Consider the following 20,997-nt stretch of genomic DNA (forward strand, 5'->3'; position numbering starts at 1 on the left):
GAAAGAAAAATGGCGTTTAAACCTCAAATGTACCTATGCTAACTTAACACGATATAAGGATATACAGGAGCTATATGACACTCCTGTTACCTCCAGTAAGTCCGATATAGCAGGATTTCTGAGAGGTGGTCGGAGGCTGGGCCACCTTTCTCAACCATTCTACAAACGTGACTACTAGTTAAAAAAAACATAGCATGACCATAGAATAGGGATGTTATAGTTAGAAAATAGAATTGGGGGGCGTGGCTTGGACGGCAATGGAGACCGTCGTCTAGGTCCGTCAGCTCCGATGCCCTGAGGCAACGAAAGCGGATTTTCAACAGCCAAACGTGACGGTTCTGACATTAAGAAAGAAATTAAGACGTTGGGGCTTCGAGGGTAGCGGCTAGCAAGTGATTTCTTGAAGAAAATAAAGAGCAAATCCCCTCCTGCCTGCAGCACGGAGAGAAGACAAAATGGCGACCATCAGCTCGTAGGGGAAGGAGGAAACCCTGCAACCCCGAAGGTACGAGACGAGCTAGCACCGCTAACCCACACCCATCGTAAACGAGCAACCAAAGGGCAAGCCAGGAGAAAAGAGACATGGGGGAACCACCGCAAGCTAGCGGAGGGACCACAAGGTGACAAGAGGTCACCGTGCAGAGTGCAAAATAATTCGAGCAGGGATGGAAGCGCACTGAGGTAACCGGAGCACACGCCCTATCCCCTAACGTCGATCGGAGAGCTCTTGTATCCACGGAAGTGGCAGTAGCGGTAAATAAAATGGCCGGAGGCGGAACAGAAAGTGAAACCTCTCCCTGGGCGCCGCCATTACCGGAAGTGACTCCTGACCACGGCGGATGCAGTAGAACGGAAGTGGAAAGCACCGAGTGGTGTACGGCCCGAGGATCCCTGTGATAGCGCCAGCGTAAAGGAAACGCGGAGACACAAAGGGGACTGGGACTGCGCATCACAAGTCAGGAGGCATGAAGGAAGAGGCCGGAAGCAAGACGAGGTGCAGCCGCGAGGAGGGGCACCAAGTCAAGCAACGGCACTACCCAATAACAAGCCGCTGATACTCCTGATCTTTTGGCGGCAGAGTACGAGTCAAGCAGGGAGCAAGCAAACAACACAGAAGAGCCAGACCAGACCACCTGGGTGCCGCCATTACCGGAAGTGACTCCTGACCACGGAGGAAGCAGTAGAACGGAAGTGAGGAGGCACCGAGTGGTGTGCGGCCCGAGAATCCCTGAGACAGCGCCACCGTAAAAGAAACGCGGAGACACAAAGGGGACTGGGACTGCGCGTCACAAGCCAGGAGGCACGAAGGAAGAGGCCGGAAGCAAGACGCGGCGAGAGGTGCAGTCGCGAGGTGGGGCAGCGAGTCAAGCAACGGCATTACCCAATAACCAGCCGCTGATACTCCTGATCTTTTGGCAGCAGAGTATGAACCAAGCAGGGAGCAAGCAAACAACACAGAAGAGTCAGACCAGACCTGCGACGCCTGCAACCCAAACCAAGGCCTACGGCATAAAGACAAGGACGCCACCAAACATAGCAGGATCCCAGGACTCAAGGCACACTCGACACTTGAGGCAGTGAGAGCCAGGCCCGAGGGTAGGCGAACGAGACAAAGCAACCGCTGGCAGGGGCTAAATCAAAAACAAGGACCCGGTCCATTAGAGAACCAAGCCGGTTTCGAACAAACAGTACGAAGACCTCCGCCCCAGCTCCAAGACCCGCACCAGCCAAGGTACTAGCAGAAATGCAAAAAGAAGGCAGGCTAGGCAGCGTGCAAGTGAGAAGAGGGATTGGCACGATGTCCGGACAAGAAGGGAAACCTGCAGGCGACCAAAAAATACTGAGGAAAGAGAACCCAGAATCGCCTATGAAGCTGAAAGGTGAAACAGCAAGCCTAGAGACAATCCTAAGGAAGATTAACGAGGTAAAAGACGTGGCGAAAGAAACTAAAGTCACAATTGACAATATGCAACTGGAGCTAGCTGCGATACGAGCTGATCAACACAACACCAACACAAGGATTGAAGTCGCTAAGGGGAGAATAAGTGAACTGGAAGATGCAATGAGTAACAACACCAAAACCACAGAGGTGTGCTCAAAGATCACTAAAGCCTTACAAAAACAACTGACTGAACAGGACGACCGAGCCAGAAGGGGCAACATAAGAATACTGGGTATGCCAGAAGGAACAGAAGACAAGGCGGGATCCTGCTCAGCCATGTTAGAGGAAGTGCTCCCAAAACTAACAGGCCTGAATTTTAACAAACAGTTCGAGGTCAATAAAGCCTATCGGGTGCCAGCAGGCAAACCGGCACTAGGGAAGGGCCCCAGACCGATAATCTACTGCCCACTCAGAGCTGAGCATACCGACGCTATCTTCGCATTTGCCCGGAGAAACCAAAACCTAACCTGGGCGAGCAGCAAGATAGTGCTAACACAGGACTACTCCAAGCCAACTGTGGAGATCAGAAAGGGCTTTCTAGCCATGAGAGACACCCTACGCAAAAGGAACCTCAACTTCAGTTTCGCAGGCCCCTCACGCTTCAAGGTTACAGACATCTGGCGATCTCTGTTTTTTGAAGAGCCAGAGGATCTGAGGAAGTACCTACGAGAGCAGCCAACAGAGGAGATGGAGACGAAAAACCTGTCAGTAGTAAAGAGAAGAGCCTCACTGCACGAGGCGGACAAATTGGAATAAGGCCGAAAGCTTGTGCACATCTACACACAGTACTGCCTCACTAATAAAACCTACCTCACCGATATCTACCTCAAGACACAGGGCCCCTACAAAAAACGTCAAGCCATGATCTTTGACCTATGGCCAAGGAACGGCAACACGCAGCAAGCCTCCTTAACCAAGAAATATCAATGGAGCAACAAAGAATGATAAACAATGGGGTACAGCTAACTCACAAGCCCTTAACACAAAGAAAGGATTGTGGACAGGCTACAACGACCTACCTCGCAGACAGTGAAAACCGTTTGGAAACGAACCGTATTCCAGAAAAGACATGAGAACCCACAGCCCATTTTAGAAGAACACCATGAATAACGGAAGAACCGTCAACAGAACCTCAGGGAGCATGCGGAGCAAAAGGAACTTTGTTGTCGCACTCCCACTCAGCAAGTAAGGGGAGGGGGAGGGGAGGGGGGCACGTGGGGGAGGGGGACACGGGGTGCACATGCATGGGGTAAATCTATTTCCTTTCTTCTATCTTTCTATCTATCTATCAACCACTCGTTACATCAGGAGAGGTCAGCGCAGAGGTGAGAACAGACAACCACACAAAACTGAGGGAAAGAGAAGAGCCCAGGAAAGGAAGCACACAGAACAGGGCCATACACAACGCCGGGTGCACAAAACAGCAAATGACACATAACAACCAAACCCAACTAAGCACAGACATCAAGGTAGTGTCCCTGAACGTAAAAGGCCTGAATCACCCGGTGAAAAGAAGGAAAGTCCTAGACTACCTGGCGAAAATGAAAAACGACATATATGTACTACAAGAAACAAGGCTGGAGGCTGAGGACATAGGGCGACTCAAAGCTAGCTGGATAAGCGAAGTTATAGGATCACCAGCACAGAACAAAAAGAACGGGGTGGTAACAATAGTAAGCAAGAAATCAAAGTTAGTACTGTGTAGCTCACAGGCGGACGAGGAGGGCAGAATGCTAGTGACCAGTATGACGAGAGGAGAAGAAGCAGTACACGTGGCCAACATCTATGGCCCTAACACCGAGGACAGGCCCTTCTGGGACAGAGTGGGAGAGCAACTAAACACGTTACCAGTGGGGGAGCTTCTAGTGGTAGCCGGGGACATGAACCAAGTTCTTGACCCGGCCATCGACAGGCACCCACACAGATTAGGCCAAACATCGCAAAAGAGCAACATCCTAAGGAACCTTTGCAGCAAACTAGATCTCAAGGACCCATGGCGATCCAAAACCCGGATGGCAGGGAGTACACGTTTTACTCAAACTCCCACAACTCCTACAGCAGAATAGACTACATCCTGATATCAGACACACACACCCACCTCATTGACCACACAGAGATAGGGATACGAACAATTTCAGACCACTCACACATCAGCCTAGTGCTGTCAGGGAAACATAACGAGAAGCCAACACGCAGATGGAGGTTCGATGACTCCCTGCTCAGAAACATAACAGCAAAGGCAGAAATAGAGACAGCAATAAGAGAATATCTAGCCATCAATGACACTCCTACACAGACAGGAATGCACTATGGGACGCACTAAAAGCCACGATCAGGGGGACAATACTCGCCATCAAAGGCAGGCTGAACAAAGAGAGGAACAAAAAGATCGGAGACCTTGAGAAAGAAATCAAACACTTAGAGGCAGGGCATATAGCGAACAGGGAGGATAGGAACACCCTCACAACATTAACCAAACGGAAGTATGAGCTGAACAGAATCCTCAGTGACAGAGCAGGGACATAGATAAACAAGTACAAAGCCATCAACCTATGTACAGCAAACAGGGCAGGCAAAAATCTCGCATCCTACCTCAAGTGCAAACAGAGACAACACTCAATAGCAGCCGTCAAGGACGGAAATGACAAATCCCAGACCGCAAACAAAGAGATACTCAGAGTGTTCAAAGATTTCTATGAACAACTCTATAAAAAAGACACTACCCTAAGAGACGACGGAGGCAAAGAACTCCTAGAACGAATATCCACACCAACTCTAACAGCCACCGAACGAGAGGTGCTTGACTTACAAATCACGGGAGACGAAATAGGGCGAGCCACAGCCAGTCTCAAAGACAACAAAGCACCAGGGCCAGACGGTTTTACAGCCGGTTTCTACAAACAGTACCTCCACATACTTAAGCCTACAATGACAGAAGTCTTCGCGACCTGTGTGCAAAATGGGCGCATGACACCATCCATGGCAGAGGCCAACATAATAGTTATTCCAAAAGAAGGCAAATACACACAGCAGGCAAAAAACTATAGACCAATCTCACTTATAAATGTGGACTGCAAAATCTATGCTAAGATCCTTGCAACTAGGCTCAACGCACACCTACCCAAGCTCATACACTGCTCGCAAGTAGGTTATCTTAAAAACCGCATGCCCCATGACAACACAAGGTTGCTATGCCACATAATAAACCACTCTTCCAAAAGCGGCAATGCGGCAGTAATGATAGCCCTTGATGCAGAGAAAGCATTCAATAGAGTTTCCTGGCCGTTCCTAGATCAGTGCATGCAAAAATTTGGGCTGGGCCCCAACTACAGGAAGATGGTCCTGGCCCTCTACAACGAACCCAAAGTGCGAGTAGTAGTCAACAGAGGGACATCTGACCAACTTCGCCTGGAACGGGGAACGCGACAAGGGTGCCCACTATCTCCAGCCCTGTTCCTCCTAGCAATAGAACCACTCCTAAGTATGATAAGAACCAACACCAACATAGCGGGGATACCAGTGGAGGGGGAAACTTTCAAACTGGCGGATGTGCTAATCATTACTGAAAATCCAGAGGAATCAATCAAAGCCCTGATGGATACCATAGAGCAATATGCACAAGCCTCGGGATACAAGCTAAATAGGGAAAAATCAGAGTGCAAACCCCTAAACGTCCACACCACAAGGTCAGCACTGGGCACATCGGGGCTGACGTGGCAGAGAAAAGCCATCAAATACCTAGGCCTCCTTTTCGAGAGGGACCTCAGGTCAACACTAGACCAGAACTAACAGGCCATACTCCGCAAGATCAAGGATAGAGTAGAAGAATGGTCACCCAAATTCACCACCTGGTGGGGAAGGGTAGAGACGATCAAAATGATGCTTACACCGATAGTGAACTAAATGCTCAACATGCTGCCGCTGGTCATCATGGATGACTTCCATAAAAAATTGGATAAATTGCTCAACACCTTCCTATGGAAGGGGAAAAAGCCCAGAATTAGCTTACAGAAACTAAGACTAACAAAAGAGTTAGGAGGCCTAAACATAACAAATTTCAAAACATTCCACACAGCATGCATAGCAAAACAGGGACTATACTGGCTCACCCCCAAACAAGAATACACCCCGGCCTGGCTCACATTAGAAAGAGGACTACTGGGTGGCATGGAACCCGTCGCACTTCTAACAGCAATCCGGCACCCTGGCATCAAGCACAACCCCATCCTAAGACGCACCAGGAAAGCCCTCCTAAACGTAGACAGACTACTAGGCACAAGTATAAAGGGCACTGAGATGGAGTCCATATGGCACAATCCTAGAATTAAGTACAGAGACAAAATACTGGACATGCACTCATGGTACAGACATGGCATATCCACAATAAGCCACCTTCATAAGCAGGGCACACACACCACTTTTGACACGTTCAAAGAGAAACACGGAATGGACAGCATTGAATTGTACAACTTCCTAAAAATAAAGGTAGCACTAGGGAAGGCAGACCTGAATAGAAAAACACCGACAATCCTGCAATACGCCATGAATCTCAACAAACTAGGGCACTAAATAGCACACCTCTACAAGGCCCTGAGCCCCAAATCCACCAAACTCAACAACAAGGTCATGTCCTACTGGGGAGCACTAGCGGGTAGGGAGCTGAGCGAAGAAGAGAAGGCTGACATCTGGAGATCCACGTCAAGAAATAAAGTAACAACAACACTAGACCAGACCAAATTCTGGCTGATACACAAGGCATACTGGACCCCGCCCGCCTAGCCTCCATAGGAATATGCGAGAGCGATTCCTGCTGGAACTGCAACAAACAAACGGGGGATCTGGCACACCTCATCTTTCACTGCACCAAAGTCAGGAAGTTCTGGGAAATGATTGGCACAATGATAAATGACATCACAGGGGCCACACTACAACTAGACTTTCATAGCCTAGCAATAGGGTTCATGTCTCCCTCAATCACAGCAAAAGAAGACAGAGACCTGATTGACCTGCTGCTAACAGCAGCGGTCAAAACGGTACTGTACAACTGGAAGGACACAGGGAAGGCCACGTTCAAGGCCTGGTTCAGCTGGGTCACCTTCCTGAGGGGGGCGGACACCATAACGGCGAAGCACACACCGAAGACGCACAGACAATCAAACATGTGGGTGTCTCTAGACAACTATCTTTCCTCGCACAAACCCCCATAGACAACACAACCAGGGAACACAGTCTGAAAATCGCCACATGCACATCACCCACCCGGTAGTAGACACATCACAAGACCTGTAACGATCCTGCGCTTCTCACTCTCCTACTCTCTCTCCTTCTCTCTCTTTTCTGCTACGATCGGGGGAAGGATGTAACAGCGACAACAATCGGAATGAGGGGGGACGGAGGAACAAAAGGACCAACACCAAGGGGAAATGAGACCGAATGGACTAACGCCAAGAAAGACTGTGGTCATGAAGAACCCCCCCCCCCCCATCCGGGGCGGCTCTTTTTTTCCTTTCTTCTCTTCATCTTCTTCTCCCCATGTATATGTATGCTCCATGTAAATATAATCTTTAATAAAAATATTACAGAAATAAAAAAGAAAATAGAATTGGAAAAAACTTACAAATTCACTTGCAGAAACAAAGGTTACAGGATCGTTACAGCTATGAAATAGAATTAAAATTGCCTCAGAAATTCAGTGACAAAACCAAAGGTTACTGGGAAGTTATGGTTAGCCTCAGATTTCACTCGTACAAAATAAGTGAAATTCGGCAGTCATACTCACCTGAGCTAATTATAACTTACGCACCCGCAATGCACTGCTTATGACCTCACATATTACATATCTCGTAGTCAATGACATTACTGATGACATCATCCACCAAACCACTCACACACCCACTGACATCCCCATACAACCTCTTGTACACACACACTCCCACACAACCCCTCATATAACCATTCAGAGACCCAAACCAGTACTCACATACCCACTTACTCCTCCACTGAGGCACTCACATACCACTCACTCAATTGTACAGCCACTCACACAACATTCACTCACTCACCCATTTAATCACTGATACAACCAGTCCTCACCTATACAGCTACTCACACACCCACTTAATTTAACTACACAGTCACTCACTCACACACCCACTCACTTACCCATGCAAGCACTCACACCCCCCACAACCACTTACATACCCATTCACACAACTGAACAAGCAATGACACATCTGGTCACTCACCCATACAGTCATTCACACATATACTTACTCTTCACTGCAGCCACTCATACACTCACTCACTTAACCAAACACCAGCTCAAACATCCACTGACTCATCCATACAGCCACTTGCACATAGAGTCACTCACCATTACAGACATTCAGACACCCAAACACTCATGCATACAATTACTATGTTATGAAGCTTAATGCACCCCAGTAAATTCCTAGGTAGCTGCACTACCTTTTCACTACATTTGTCCTAACTTGCTCTACATAATGGCTTTGGCTCTGACCTTTTACCTAGTTAGGTGCCGAATAAATGTTGTGTGGTTTTCTTTGGAAACTTGCTTCGTTATTATGCATGAGGATAATTAGTATCACAGCAGTATTACCATCTTCTGCATATTAACTCTGTACAAAAGTCACTGCTTTTGCCATCCTTGGACGACAGGCCCACAGTACCATGACTCATCTAGGTGGAACCCCTGAGGGTACATTTTGGGTATATAAGTGCCACTTCTTCGCTGGGCAAACTGGAGGAGAAGCTTCCATACTGACATGAGACACTGAAGTTCCTACACGCAGACACTCCAGGATGCAGTGCTCTGACATCCCTTGTGGGGTGTCCAACTCGACACCTAGACATGGTCATTTGTTATCTCCCATTAGGTAATGGGGATGGCTCTTTCCTAGGGAGATTCTTGGCTCTCCACCTACATACATGCGAAGTACACTTAGGTACACTTAGCTGGGGCTAGCAATCTGGTATGCCTGATTACGAACATGTATCTATATATATGCATATATTCACTGTTTTAGCACCATGGTAGAATTCTACCTTTTACTTACTCTGTTGTTGCTTGTGATTGTATAGAACAAGTTACTTACCTTCGATAATGATGTATCTGTAAAAGACATCGGTTAGTTGTAGATTCCTTACCTTCGAATTACCCCAGGCGTAAGACTGGATCCGAAGAATTTTTTCTTAGCAGTACCCCTGTTTGTCAGTAGGTGGCGTCGGTAGACTCCGCGTCGGTTGTCGGCATCGTGGTCGCCGGGATGACGTCGTGGTGCCTACTTAGATGCCCTCCATACGCGCTGACATCAGTTCTTACACAACTTTCCATGCCAGAAGTGCAGAGCCATGAAAGACGCGGACCACTAGGGCTCTGTAAAAGTGTCCCTATCCGTAGAAGTCAGTTTGCAGAGAGTGGAGGATGGGTGGGGTGATAAGGGATCTACAACTAACCTATGCCTCTTACAGATACATTGTTACCAAAGGTAAGTAACTTGTTCATCTGAAAGAGACAGTTGGTTGTAGATTCCTTAGCTTAGAATAGATACCACAGCAATACCATCCTCGGTGGAGGGTCTGCAAAAGTAAGTTTACACCAGAAAGTCCTGGAGGACAGAATGGGCAAAATAGCCCGGCAGATGTCAAGAAGTGGGACTCCACGTGCCAATGCAATGGTTGCTGCTGTAGCCCTAGAGGAATGAGCACGCAGCCATACTGGAGGCTTCTTTTTTAATAAGCGTACAGACTTGAATACCAAGGACAACTCATCGAGAGATGGTACGCTTTTGAACAGCCCGACCTTTCTTGGCACCTACAGAGCCAAAGAAGAGTTGAACATCCTCCTTGAAATCTTTTGTGTGGTCAAGGTAGGACAACGCATGTTTCGGGTCCAGACGGTGGAGTGTCTCCCCCTCCTTGGAAGGGTGTGGAGGTGGGAAAAAATGGGCAAAGTGATCATTTGTCCTATGTAAAATGGTGTAACCACTTTAGGAAGGAATGAGGGCCTCATTCTAAGCACCACTTTGTGCGGATGCACAGAGAAGAAAGGAGGCTTGGAAGATAGACGCTAAAGCCCACTCACCATGTGAGCAGAGGTAATGGCAAAATGGAAGGCAGTTTTCAGAGTGAGGAGCCTGAGAGAACAGTTGCGAAGAGGCTCGACGGGAGCACACATATTATGGGTTAGAACAAGATTCAAGTCCCACTGGGACATTATTAAAGGAGATGGAGGAAAGAGATGAGTAATGCCCTTAAAAATCTTTTTACAATAGGGGACTTGAATAAAGATGGTTGATCTGGCAGTCAAAGGAAAGGAGAGATAGCTGCAATATAACCTTTAAGAGGGCCCAAAGCGGAGCCCTGCAGGGCCAAAGAAAGTATATACAAGAGCACCTCTGAAAGTGGGGCAGAAAGAGAGTCCACAGCCTTTGCTGTGCACCATGCCACAAAGTTGATTCAAGCGGATTCCATTTTAGTGGAGGGGCGCCTGGCTGCCAAGATGACATTACAGACTTCAGGTAGAATGTCAAGTGCTGTCAACTTTTGCCGCTCAATCGCCACACAAGGAGGTGGAGGCTGGCTGGTTCAGGTGAAGAACAGCCCCTGTTGCTGCAAAAGAAGATCCTCCCGAAGGGGCAGTCTGATTTGAGGATCGATGGCCATGCTCAGGATCACGGGGTACCAGACTCTTCATGTCCAGTCCTGGAGTCCTGGAGCCACAAGAATAACTTGGGCCCGGTCGCTTTTGATCTTCTTCACCACTCAGGGCAGATGTGGTACTGCTGGAAAGGCTTACAAGAGGCCACAACTCCACTCGCGATGAAAAGCGTTGCTTTCGAAACTCCAAAATGTAGAACTGCTGACATTGTGCATTCTCTTCAGTGGCGAATAGATCTAACCAAGGTTCTCCCCACTGCTGAAAGAAACCTTGCACCACCTCAGAGTGAAAACTCCATTCATGATCTACCAGGCACCGACAGCTGAGTACGTACGCACTGGTGTTCAGAGAACCTGCCACGTGTTGAACCACCAGGGTCATGCCTTAATGTTCCAGCCATGTCCAGAGGCGACATAATGTCCATGACCCCACCCACCCTGTTTGTTACAGTACCACATGGTGGTGTTATTTCCCTTTGAGCGAGAGAAGGAATGCTTTCAGCGCCAGATAGATCTGGTGCCCGTACTCCGCCAGAGACGAGACGCATCTGATCTCTGCCTTTCCTAGATGGCCACCCCATCCCAGGATTTACGCATCTCTCACCATTGCTAGATCTGGTTGTGGAAGGGAGAGGGATCTGCCTCCAACCCAAGCTTGGTTTGTTAGCCACCACTGCAATTGTTGTGCAGTACCCTCCGAGATCTGGACATAGTTGGAAAGATTCCCTTGATGCTGTGCCCACTGGAACTTCAGGTCCCAATGCAGAGCCTGCATATGCCATCTGGCATGATCCACCGACAGGATACAGGAGGCCTTGAGGCCCAGCACATCGGTATCGTAGCCTAAATATCCCGAACTGGCTGCTCGGGAGTATAGGCTAGAAACTGCACTGTGTCCGGAACAGCTCAGATGAAAGGGAGTGTCTAAGAGGGAGTCTGCTGTGACTTTTGCACGTTGATAGTGAACTAATCCTGGGCGATGACCTCCGCTCCGCCTATGGAGTTTTGCACACTCTGTTTTACGCTGAACTCACAGAGTTCTGAAAAACTCCGCTCCGCAAAGCAGAGCCGAGTTTTTTCCTCCCTTTTTCCTCCCTTGTGGTCGTCAACATCAAGTTGGCGAGCACGAGCAAGGAAAATCCACCTCCCAGTGAGATTTTTCCTTGTTGGCGATGATCAACGTCAAGTTGGCGAGCGCGAGTGTGGGAAACCTCCTGGTGAGATTTCTCAATGTGAGTGGTCATGTATGCACACAACCGCTCGCGTTGAGAAACTCTTGTTCGCTTTGAGAAATTGACTTGAGTGGCAGACTGGAAACAGCGACTGCTTGCGCTGTGCATGGTGCCATTTGCAATGACTGCACAGTGCGGACAAACACCCTGCGCTGAAAATCACCACAAACGACATTTATCAAACGCACTCCGCCACTTTGAGAGCTCTGATTAGCGCAGCAGATGTTTTTTTTTGCACGTCGCTGAGTTCCACATAGCGGACTCCGTAAACTTTGCCCAGGCTTATAGTGAACCCCAGCGAGTACAGGAGTTCTGCCGTAGTCTGGAGGTGGGAGACAGCCAGTCGTCGAGATAATGGGAAGACTGTAACCACTGATCTGCGCAGATGAGCAGCGACTACCACCATAGCCTTTGTGAACACCCGATGGGCACTGGTAAGGCCAAAGGGGAACACTGTGAACTGAAAATGCTTGTGGCCTACCGTGAACTGTAGGTAGCTTCCGTGGGCTGCCAGGACAAGAATATGGAAATAGGCGTCCTGCAAGTCCAGTGCCACCATCCAGTCTCCAGGGTCAAGAGCATTTTGAACATTTCTTTCTGGAGCAAGTGGTTGAGGGCACGGAGGTCTACAATAGGACGCAGGCTTTTGCCCTTCTTGGGCACCTGAACAAAGTGGGAATAGCAACCACAACCTACTTCTGGCGCAGGAACTCTCTCAATAGATCCCTTGGCCAAGAGAGCTGAGACTGTCTGGTGGAGAAGTGATCCTCCGACATGCGATTGAAAGATGGTGGCATGGAGGGAGTGGTAGTCTTGATGGGGACGGAGTAGCCCCTTGGGTCTATAAGCAAAACCCACCTTTCCGACGTAATAGATTGCCAGTGGGGGAGATGATGGCAAACCCTGCTGCCCACTGGCCATTGATGGGCCTGAAATGCCGGACTAGGAGGGTTTAGAGGCTGAGACAGGGGGAAAGGGTGGACTGGCCCGCCCCCTGGCTCCCAGATCCACGAGGTCGCTGGGTCTGATGTCCAGTGCCACGCAGGGGCTGAGCAGCTTACGTGAACCATTGGCTAGGCTGGCCAGACGTAGCTGGGCCGTGTGGCTGGGTGCCCCTTCCGTAGCTACGAAAGGGGAGGAGAGCAGATGGTCGGGAAGACGCAGCGAGGCCCAAAGATTTAGCAATGGCCTGAGATCTTTAGAGTACTCCAGCGCCGTCAAAGGTCACGTCCTGAAAAGTTGACTGGACATCCCCTGAAAAGCCCGATGTTCTCAACCAGGCGTAGCACCTAAGGGCTACCGACATGACAATCATTCTGCTGAGTGAGTCAGTGGTATCCAGCCCAGATCTGATTGTGAATTTGGCTGCATCTTCTCCATCCGCCACTGCCTGGGAGAGAATGGCCCAGGCCTCCTCCGGGAACCGAGACAGCACCTGAGCAACCATATCCTAGATGGTGTGGGAGTATCAGCCAAAGAGGTACATGGTATTCACGGACTGTAGTGCCAAGCTGCAGGAAGAGAACATGCTCTTCCCAAGGTGTTCCAGCTTCTTGGATTCCCTATCTTGATGAGTAGAATGGAATGCGCCCTTTGAAGAAGATATTTACAACAAGGGGTGGTGATGGACAGAGTCTCTGAATTAAGCAGAGTACTCTCACCCAGTCAAGAGATCAGGGCTAGATCCAACACCGTTGTTTAGCTCATTGCACCTTTGAAGAAGAGGCATTGACCACCAAGCACCAAGGGGAAAGGTATTGGGTGAGAAAAACTCGGTCACCTGGGCCCTGGCGATGGCAGCAGGCACTTGTCCTCTCCACAGGAGCCCCTGGGGGACATCGGTAAGGGCTTCGTTAGAGGGCAGAACAGATTCAGGGAAGGATGCCGCAGGCTGAAGCACCTCTGTCAGGAGGTTAGTCCTGACTGCCACTGAAGGGAGCTCTAGTCCAGACTGCCACTGAAGGGAGCTCAAGGCCCAAGACCTCGGCCGCAGTACGCTCCACCACACCCTAGAACGCTCCCACCTCCGTAGCCATGGTAGGGGGAGAATGCACAGCAAGGCCTGGAGAATTGTCCAAACCACTGGAGCCACCAAGGTCCTCTCTCCAGTCCGGTCCTTTCAGCTGCTCTGCTAAAGGGTCCAGTGATCCCACCCAGTCCTCATCACCACCTTCTGGGCGGTAGGGAACACCAGGGATGAACTGGGGAGCAAAAGTACCCTCCGGCGTCAGATCCAACATCGATCGACATCCGGGTCCATCTCTGGGTGATGATGGGGATGGCGCCAGCTGGGGGCATGGCTGGCACCGGGATCAGCACCGGGGAAGGTCGAGTAAGATCAACTAGCGTCGATCTGGACCCAAGCCTGGATCCGCTGGGCCCCACGGAGACGCCAGCATCCGCAGGGCCCAAAGCTGTGCCAGCTGAGTCAGGCTGCCCAAAGACGAGGTGGAGGGCCTCGTAGAACTTCAGGAGTTGGGCAGGGGATGCTCCAACTCCCATAAACAAGGGAGGTGCAGAGTCGTCCCTGAAGTAGGCCTCGGAAACCGAGCCTTAAGAGCGACAATGCTCAGAGTCCTGCATCGCGTTAGTTAACCAACATGGTGAAGGCAAAGAGAGCTGGTGCTTCTCGCCTTCTTCTTCTTGGACTTACCTGAAGACCTCAAAGACCTGGAGTGCAACAAGGTGTGGGGGCTTTGCGAGCGGCCTCAAGGCCTTCCTCTCGAACAAGACCGGGAATGACGCGGAGCTGACCGCTGGGCCTCCAATATCTTTCGGGACCACTACCGCGAAGACTTTGAATTCATGGCCTGGCAGTTGGAGCATGACTTAGGGTCATGGTCGAACTGATATCAACGTATACGGGCGGCTCCTTAGTAGGCACCGCAACACCACCCTTGCCACCACAACAGACGCGGAGTTGACCGACAACACCTACCGACGCATAAGGGTGCTGCTAAGAAAAAATTTCTCCTGATTCAGTCTGACGCCTGGGGGTAATTCTCCAGTAAGGAATCTACCAATAATTGTCTCTTTCAGATTATATGCTTCTGTCTAATGATTGCTGCAGCACATGTATTTTATACTAGAATGACGCTGGTTCAATAAATGCTTATTGAAAACATCCCCACCGTTATCCATGTGTATCTCTCTGGGACCAAGTGAACACGAGTGACTGAGCAAAAAGTACTGTTCTGTTTCCATGATCCCTGAGTGTTCAGGGTTGTCATGTTCGATAGTTTGCAGAAACTATTCAATCCTTGGTAAGGTTGTGGGGCTTATAGAGGCAATGTGATTTGGCTAGTGTACAGACTAACGTATGCTTTGGGGTGTATCTGGAATCAGTTTTAGTATTTGTAGTAGTAAAGTTGAGAAAAATCCTAATTTTAAGACTTTCGGTATTCACAGAAGGCATTTAGGAGTCCGAATGTTAGGAGTCCTAACTTTACTACTACTAAACTGAGAAAAATCCTAATTTTAAGACTTTTGATATTCACAGAAGGCATTTAGGAGTGCGAAAGTTAGGAGTCCTGATCTTTACTACTACTAAATTGAGAAAAATCCTAATTTTAAGACTTTAGTTATTCACAGAAGGCCTTTAGGAGTCCTTAAGTTAGAAGTTCTAATTTTACTACAACTAAATTGAGAAAAATCCTAACTTTAAGACTTTCAGTATTCACAGAAGGCATTTAGGAGTCCTAAAGTTAGGACTCCTAACTTCTGTGAATAACGAAATGAGTAAGTGCCTTCTGTGAATACTAAAATGAGTAAGTGCCTTCTGTGAATACCAAAATGGTAGTAAGTTTAGGATATTGGCCTGCAGTCTCTATGAGACCCTTCCACTAGGCCTAGAGGATAAGGGTACTCCTACCCTGCCCCCTCGTGTGTTTTTTGGGCCTTTTCTTGGGACATGGCTGAGTCAGAGGCCAAAGATGGTTGCCAATACTTCTTGGTTGAAGTGTTGACCGCCAATCAAATCTCAGCATGAGATCTGGCGGGTCAGTAGAGGATTCACGTCCCTAGATATCTATATTTCTTTTTTCTTAAATAACTCCAAAACTACTCAAGAGATTTACACATAATTACAAAAAGAGCTCTTTCTGGACCAAGAGCTATCTTTCTGACAAATTTGATGAAATTCTGTCCAGCAGTTCGTGCTATAGTTCTGTCTAAAATTCCTATGGGAAATTGCATGGGGAAATGCACTTTGGGTCTCCGCCTTTTTCAGATGTCATCAGTGATGTCACTGACCATGTCATGAATGATGTAATATGTGACATCATCAGCAGTGGATTGCGGGTGCGTGAAATATAGTTAGAACAACTAACTATATAGGAGCAATTTCAATGGTTTTGTATGAGTGAAATTTCCAGCTAACTATAACACCCCTAAAACTTATAGTTTATTGAGTGAATTTCAAAGGTTTTTTAAATGCTAATTCCTAACTATATAAGGCATGAAACCTATGGTTTTTTCAGTGAATTTCAAAGGTTTTTTATATGCTAATTCCTAACTATATAAGGCCTGAAACCTATGTTTTTTTCAGTGAATTCGCAAGGTTTTTTATATGCTAATTCTATTAGTGGATAACGTTTAAATATGTTAATATCCTTGTGGGACCACCTGAGCAGCCCAGGTAGACCAGGTAGAAACAGGTTGTTTCCACCCTGCCCCCTTTTAGTAGTCTTCACGTTTGTTTTTCTGCTTCTTTTATGCTTTGGTCTACCTATCACAAGATGAATGTCAACACTTCCTGATTAGAACTGTTGACAGCCAATGAGCATGCTGTTTTCCTGTGAAAGGCATGCTGATTGGCTGCCACTATCTGTCAACACTCCAAACCAGGAAGTGTTGGCAGCCATCTTGTGCCTCGGTAGAACCAAGGCACAAGAAAGCAGTGAAACAAAGGTGCAAAACACGCAAAGGGGGCAGGGTAGAAGCACCCTGACCCCCTAGGCCTGCTCAGGGGGTCCCACAAGGACCCCCCAGGCCCATAAATCTGTATTTTTTTGGTTTTCCCCGTGGTACGCTCAGGGTACGCGTACCTGTAAGCGTACATGGCATCGCACCCAGCGCGTACTCCACGAAATTTAAAAAAAATATATATTCTTTTTTTTGCCCTTCGGGGTCCTCCTAGGCCCCCCTGAGAAAACCTAGGGGGTCAAGGGGTCTCTACCCTGCCCCCTTTTATAGTTTTCCCCTTTTGTTTTTCACCTCTTGTGTCTCGGTTCTACCGAGACACAAGATGGCGGACTCTCCGGACCGTTTGGAATGTTCACAGACACCCAAGAGCCCATCAGCTTTCCGCTCGCGCACTTCCGTGGCGCGCCCGGTGTGCTCCCCGGTACGTGTACCGGTAAGCGCTGGAGGCGCGCATATAGATATATATGTGTTTTTCAAGTTAATTTTCGTAAAAACCACTGGAGCAATTTTCACCAAATATAGAAAAGGCACTTCTGCGTACCAGTCCCTACAATTTTGCAAAGTTTGGTGTAATTCCGTTCAGCGGTTCGCGCTGTAGCCTTGTCTATTCGTCCTATGGAAATTAACATTTTCTCGGCCCCCGCATGACGAATCCCCCTGAAACTTCCAGGGAAGAAGCGGAGCGGAGCGGGCCTAAATTTTGGAAAATTAGACGCAAATTCTTTAACCGGGGCTAAAGTTATTCCCAATAGAATGTTGCGGATTTCCTAGGGTAGCTAGGTCCTAACTATATATACCTACTGGCTATTGCCAGTAGGTAATCTATATATCTAAGCGCGAATATCTCCAAAAGCTAACGCCTGCCCAGAGCAGTTCTTAGCCATGTTATCCAATGGAAGGTGGATAACATGGCTAAGAGCATTGTCACAATAATGCATGAATATCGCTGATTTTTTCAGCGATATTCATGCATTTCGCAGGATTTTTCCCGCTTTTGAGATAAACCTTGATAATATCAAGGTATCTCAGCGGTAAAAATCGTCGGAGCGCGGCGATATAATTTTAGCAGCTAACCATGCATAGCGATAATTATCACTATTGCTTGGTAATATGCCCCTGTGTTCTTTTCTCCAATGCCTAGCATTGTAGAAACTGATAATCTGGAAATATATATCACTGGTGAGAGTAAACGGCACAAGAAACATCCTCATCTCTAACATGTACAGTCTCTTACCCTTTCCATGCAGTGCCATCAGTTCATACATAACAAGTGTAATCTCAATTTCATTTTACATTCAGAGTAATATAGAGAGAGCTTTACCTGTGCAAGCGACTCCTCCAAAGACCCAGCACTGCCCATATTTAACAGATTTGTACCCTCCTTTCTTCCAACGCTTGAGGATATCAACACTTCCAACCCACGCCTCAGGGTGCACACCTCGGCGATAGGATCCGTCCCACCTGCCCATCAATACGCCCTTATCATCCAAACTGTTGATCTGTGGGATGATTAGCTGAGGCATTACTTTCAAAAGCATTTGAGCTATTAAGAAGAAACTGACAAAATAGTAAGCAACATGCATCTTTTGGTAATCTTTGCTATTTTCTCAGTATGTTCCCTCATTTACACTTCAGAACTAGCCACATGTGAACATTCTTTGAAAAATAAACCTGCAAATTGTCCAACCTCTGCTTATGTATTCTCTCATTTCTTACTCAATCTGAATGGATTTAACAATCTTCAAATAATGCAACACCTGGCAGCATAGCGCTATGCAGCACACTAAGCAATGTACCTAGCAAAAGCCTTGTTAAGGTAGTAAGAACTGATATGAAGTCATATTTATAAAAGCATTCAGGTGCAGTCTAATGTTTTATAAGAAACTGTGAAGAAGGAATGATATATGAAATATGGGAAATACCTGGAGGGGGTGGTTGGGGAAAAGAGGTCAGGGGAAAAGCAAAGACGAGAATCTCAGAAGGGAAAAGCAAAGTAATTCTTTCCTGCATGAATCAACGCAATCTTTTTTATTATTTAAATTTTATCTCCCAGAATACAATCCAGCAGTAACCAGTAACTAGAATTTAACTCTGATATAATAGAGCTCGGAAAATTTAGTTGTTCTGAGGTGGCATTGGTTCAATCTAGCAATGCATTAATCAAATAAAGAATACATTTGAGAGTCAACATTGCTTTGATTTTCCTTCAATAACAACAAAATATCTTCCACTCTATCACAACCTGCCATCTGCTACATAGTGCAGTCCAAGTATAATTCTTTTTTCCAGTAAGCAATGGAAATTGACACTGAATCCTTGGGTTTGCAGTCCTTGCACTTGAGCAGAGAAGAAGTAGGTGAGACACACTAATGGAAGTCCTTGCATACTGAGCGGTACACACACCGCAGATCGGTCGACTTTAAAGTGAAATCTGATGCACATACTTTGGAGGAGGGTAAGCTGCAATTCCCTTCAACTATCCTCTAGGCATTGGGAGAGTGGCCAAGCAAGATGGCTGACTGGACGCACTAGTGAGGAGCTCCCCAGTTCCCTTTTTCAATCCTCTATAACCCTGCTATTACTGCTATTTCCCCACCTGACGGCTCTAAACAAAGCTCCCCCAGAATGGTGCGCACACAGTGACCCTGTCAGTGGATGCAGATGGAGAGCTGAAAGGTTGTTAAACGTGGCCAGTCTAGTGGTGCCACCTGAGGGCCTTGCTGGTGTTTGAGACTAAGAGCACCACTGGTGCAGCATCAGACCCTCTGGGTTGCAAGCTGCAGCAGACACCAAGGGCACCACCTGACAGCAGGGCGGCAAACGCAGCTCCCCAGAGGGCTGAACTGAATTGGCTTGATGCATCACATCATGGATTCCACTGAGCCATGATACAGTCCTGTGACCATGGGCTTCTGGGTGCCAGGAGGAAAGCCTGTGGGGTGTACCTAACCCCCCACTGCACTTATCCACGATCAACAGCAGGACCGTTCTCCTGCTGTCACTGTCTCTTCACCTTCAACACCGAAGCCCCAGCGCAAGCAACCACCACCACGTCTAACACAACTGCATCAGAGCAACTTCACTGCCTCCTCCTCAACACCCAATCACTCTGCAAGCGTGCCACAGAGATCGGGAACACCATCACTTCCTTCACCCCGACGTTGTCTTCATCATCGAGACCTGGCTCAACACTGCATCAGCATCAGGCATCGCCTCCGTTATGCCCATCGGCTACAAGGTAGCTCAATAACACCACATCAACAAAGACTTAGGTGGAATCGCCTTCATCCACAAAGAAATTATCCACTGCACTACACCTCAATTTTAAAATCAATGAGCTTAATGACACCAATACAGCCAATTTCGTCGAAGCATGAACATTGGCCTCACCCAACTAGTCTCCAACCCCACACAAAACGCAGGGCACACGCTCGACCACTCCATCGTCCACTTCACCATCATAGTATCACCCAGCACTGTCACCAAGCCACCAAGTACCTCACTGCAACTGGAACAAAGTATCTGAGAGCCAATGGATGGATGCCCTCAACACCTCCCACCCTGACACCACACCCAATCTTGATCAGGCTGTCAAGAACCTCTCTGCCTGGTTCACCAATTGCATTGACAGTGTTGCCCCTGCCAATTCCAAGAGATGCACCAAGCAAGCCAGCTGGTAAACCACGGAACTTAGAACAATAAAGCGCAAATGCAAGCGACTAGAAAGGAAATGGAGCACCAGCAAGGAGCCCACAGACCGCGCTACTTTCAAGACATCCCTCAGCCACTATCACAAACCCCTGAGAGACCTGAAAAGGAACACCCAAGTCTACTGCATCGAAACCAGCACAAACCACAGCAAAGTACTCTTAAACATCGTCAGGAAGTTCTCCAATCCCTCAGCCACTGAAAACATCATCACTCTTTCCCAAGAATTCTGCGACATCCTGGCAGACTTCTTCCATGACAAGATCTCCACAATTTACAAATGCTTCCAAGCCCAATCTGCCGCCTACGACATACTCAGCCTCCCTACTCCCACTCATACAAACTCCGACCACCGGATTATTGCTTGGGACCAGCTCACCACTTAGAGAACTACAGCCATCATGCAATCCGTCTGCTCAGGAGCACCCACAGGCCCCAGTCCTCATCACATATTTGACCACAGAAGCAGTTCATCAGCAACAAGCTCACTACCATCTTCAACATATCACTCAC

At 48.0% G+C, this 20,997-nt stretch overlaps 1 protein-coding gene across 4 annotated transcripts in view; it reads right to left on the reverse strand.

Moving 5' to 3' along the window:
- LOC144768424 (protein-glutamine gamma-glutamyltransferase 6-like) overlaps positions 1–20,997 on the reverse strand; it is a 483,154-nt gene that overhangs the window by 131,888 nt on the left and 330,269 nt on the right. For all 4 annotated transcript variants that reach the window (XM_078652069.1, XM_078652067.1, XM_078652068.1 and 1 more), the window contains exon 6: positions 18,098–18,275. In XM_078652069.1, the coding sequence (XP_078508195.1) occupies positions 18,098–18,275 (178 nt within the window). The remainder of the gene's footprint in view (positions 1–18,097; positions 18,276–20,997) is intronic.

Source organism: Lissotriton helveticus, chromosome 7 (assembly GCF_964261635.1).
Source record: "Lissotriton helveticus chromosome 7, aLisHel1.1, whole genome shotgun sequence".
Lineage (NCBI taxonomy): Eukaryota > Metazoa > Chordata > Amphibia > Caudata > Salamandridae > Lissotriton > Lissotriton helveticus.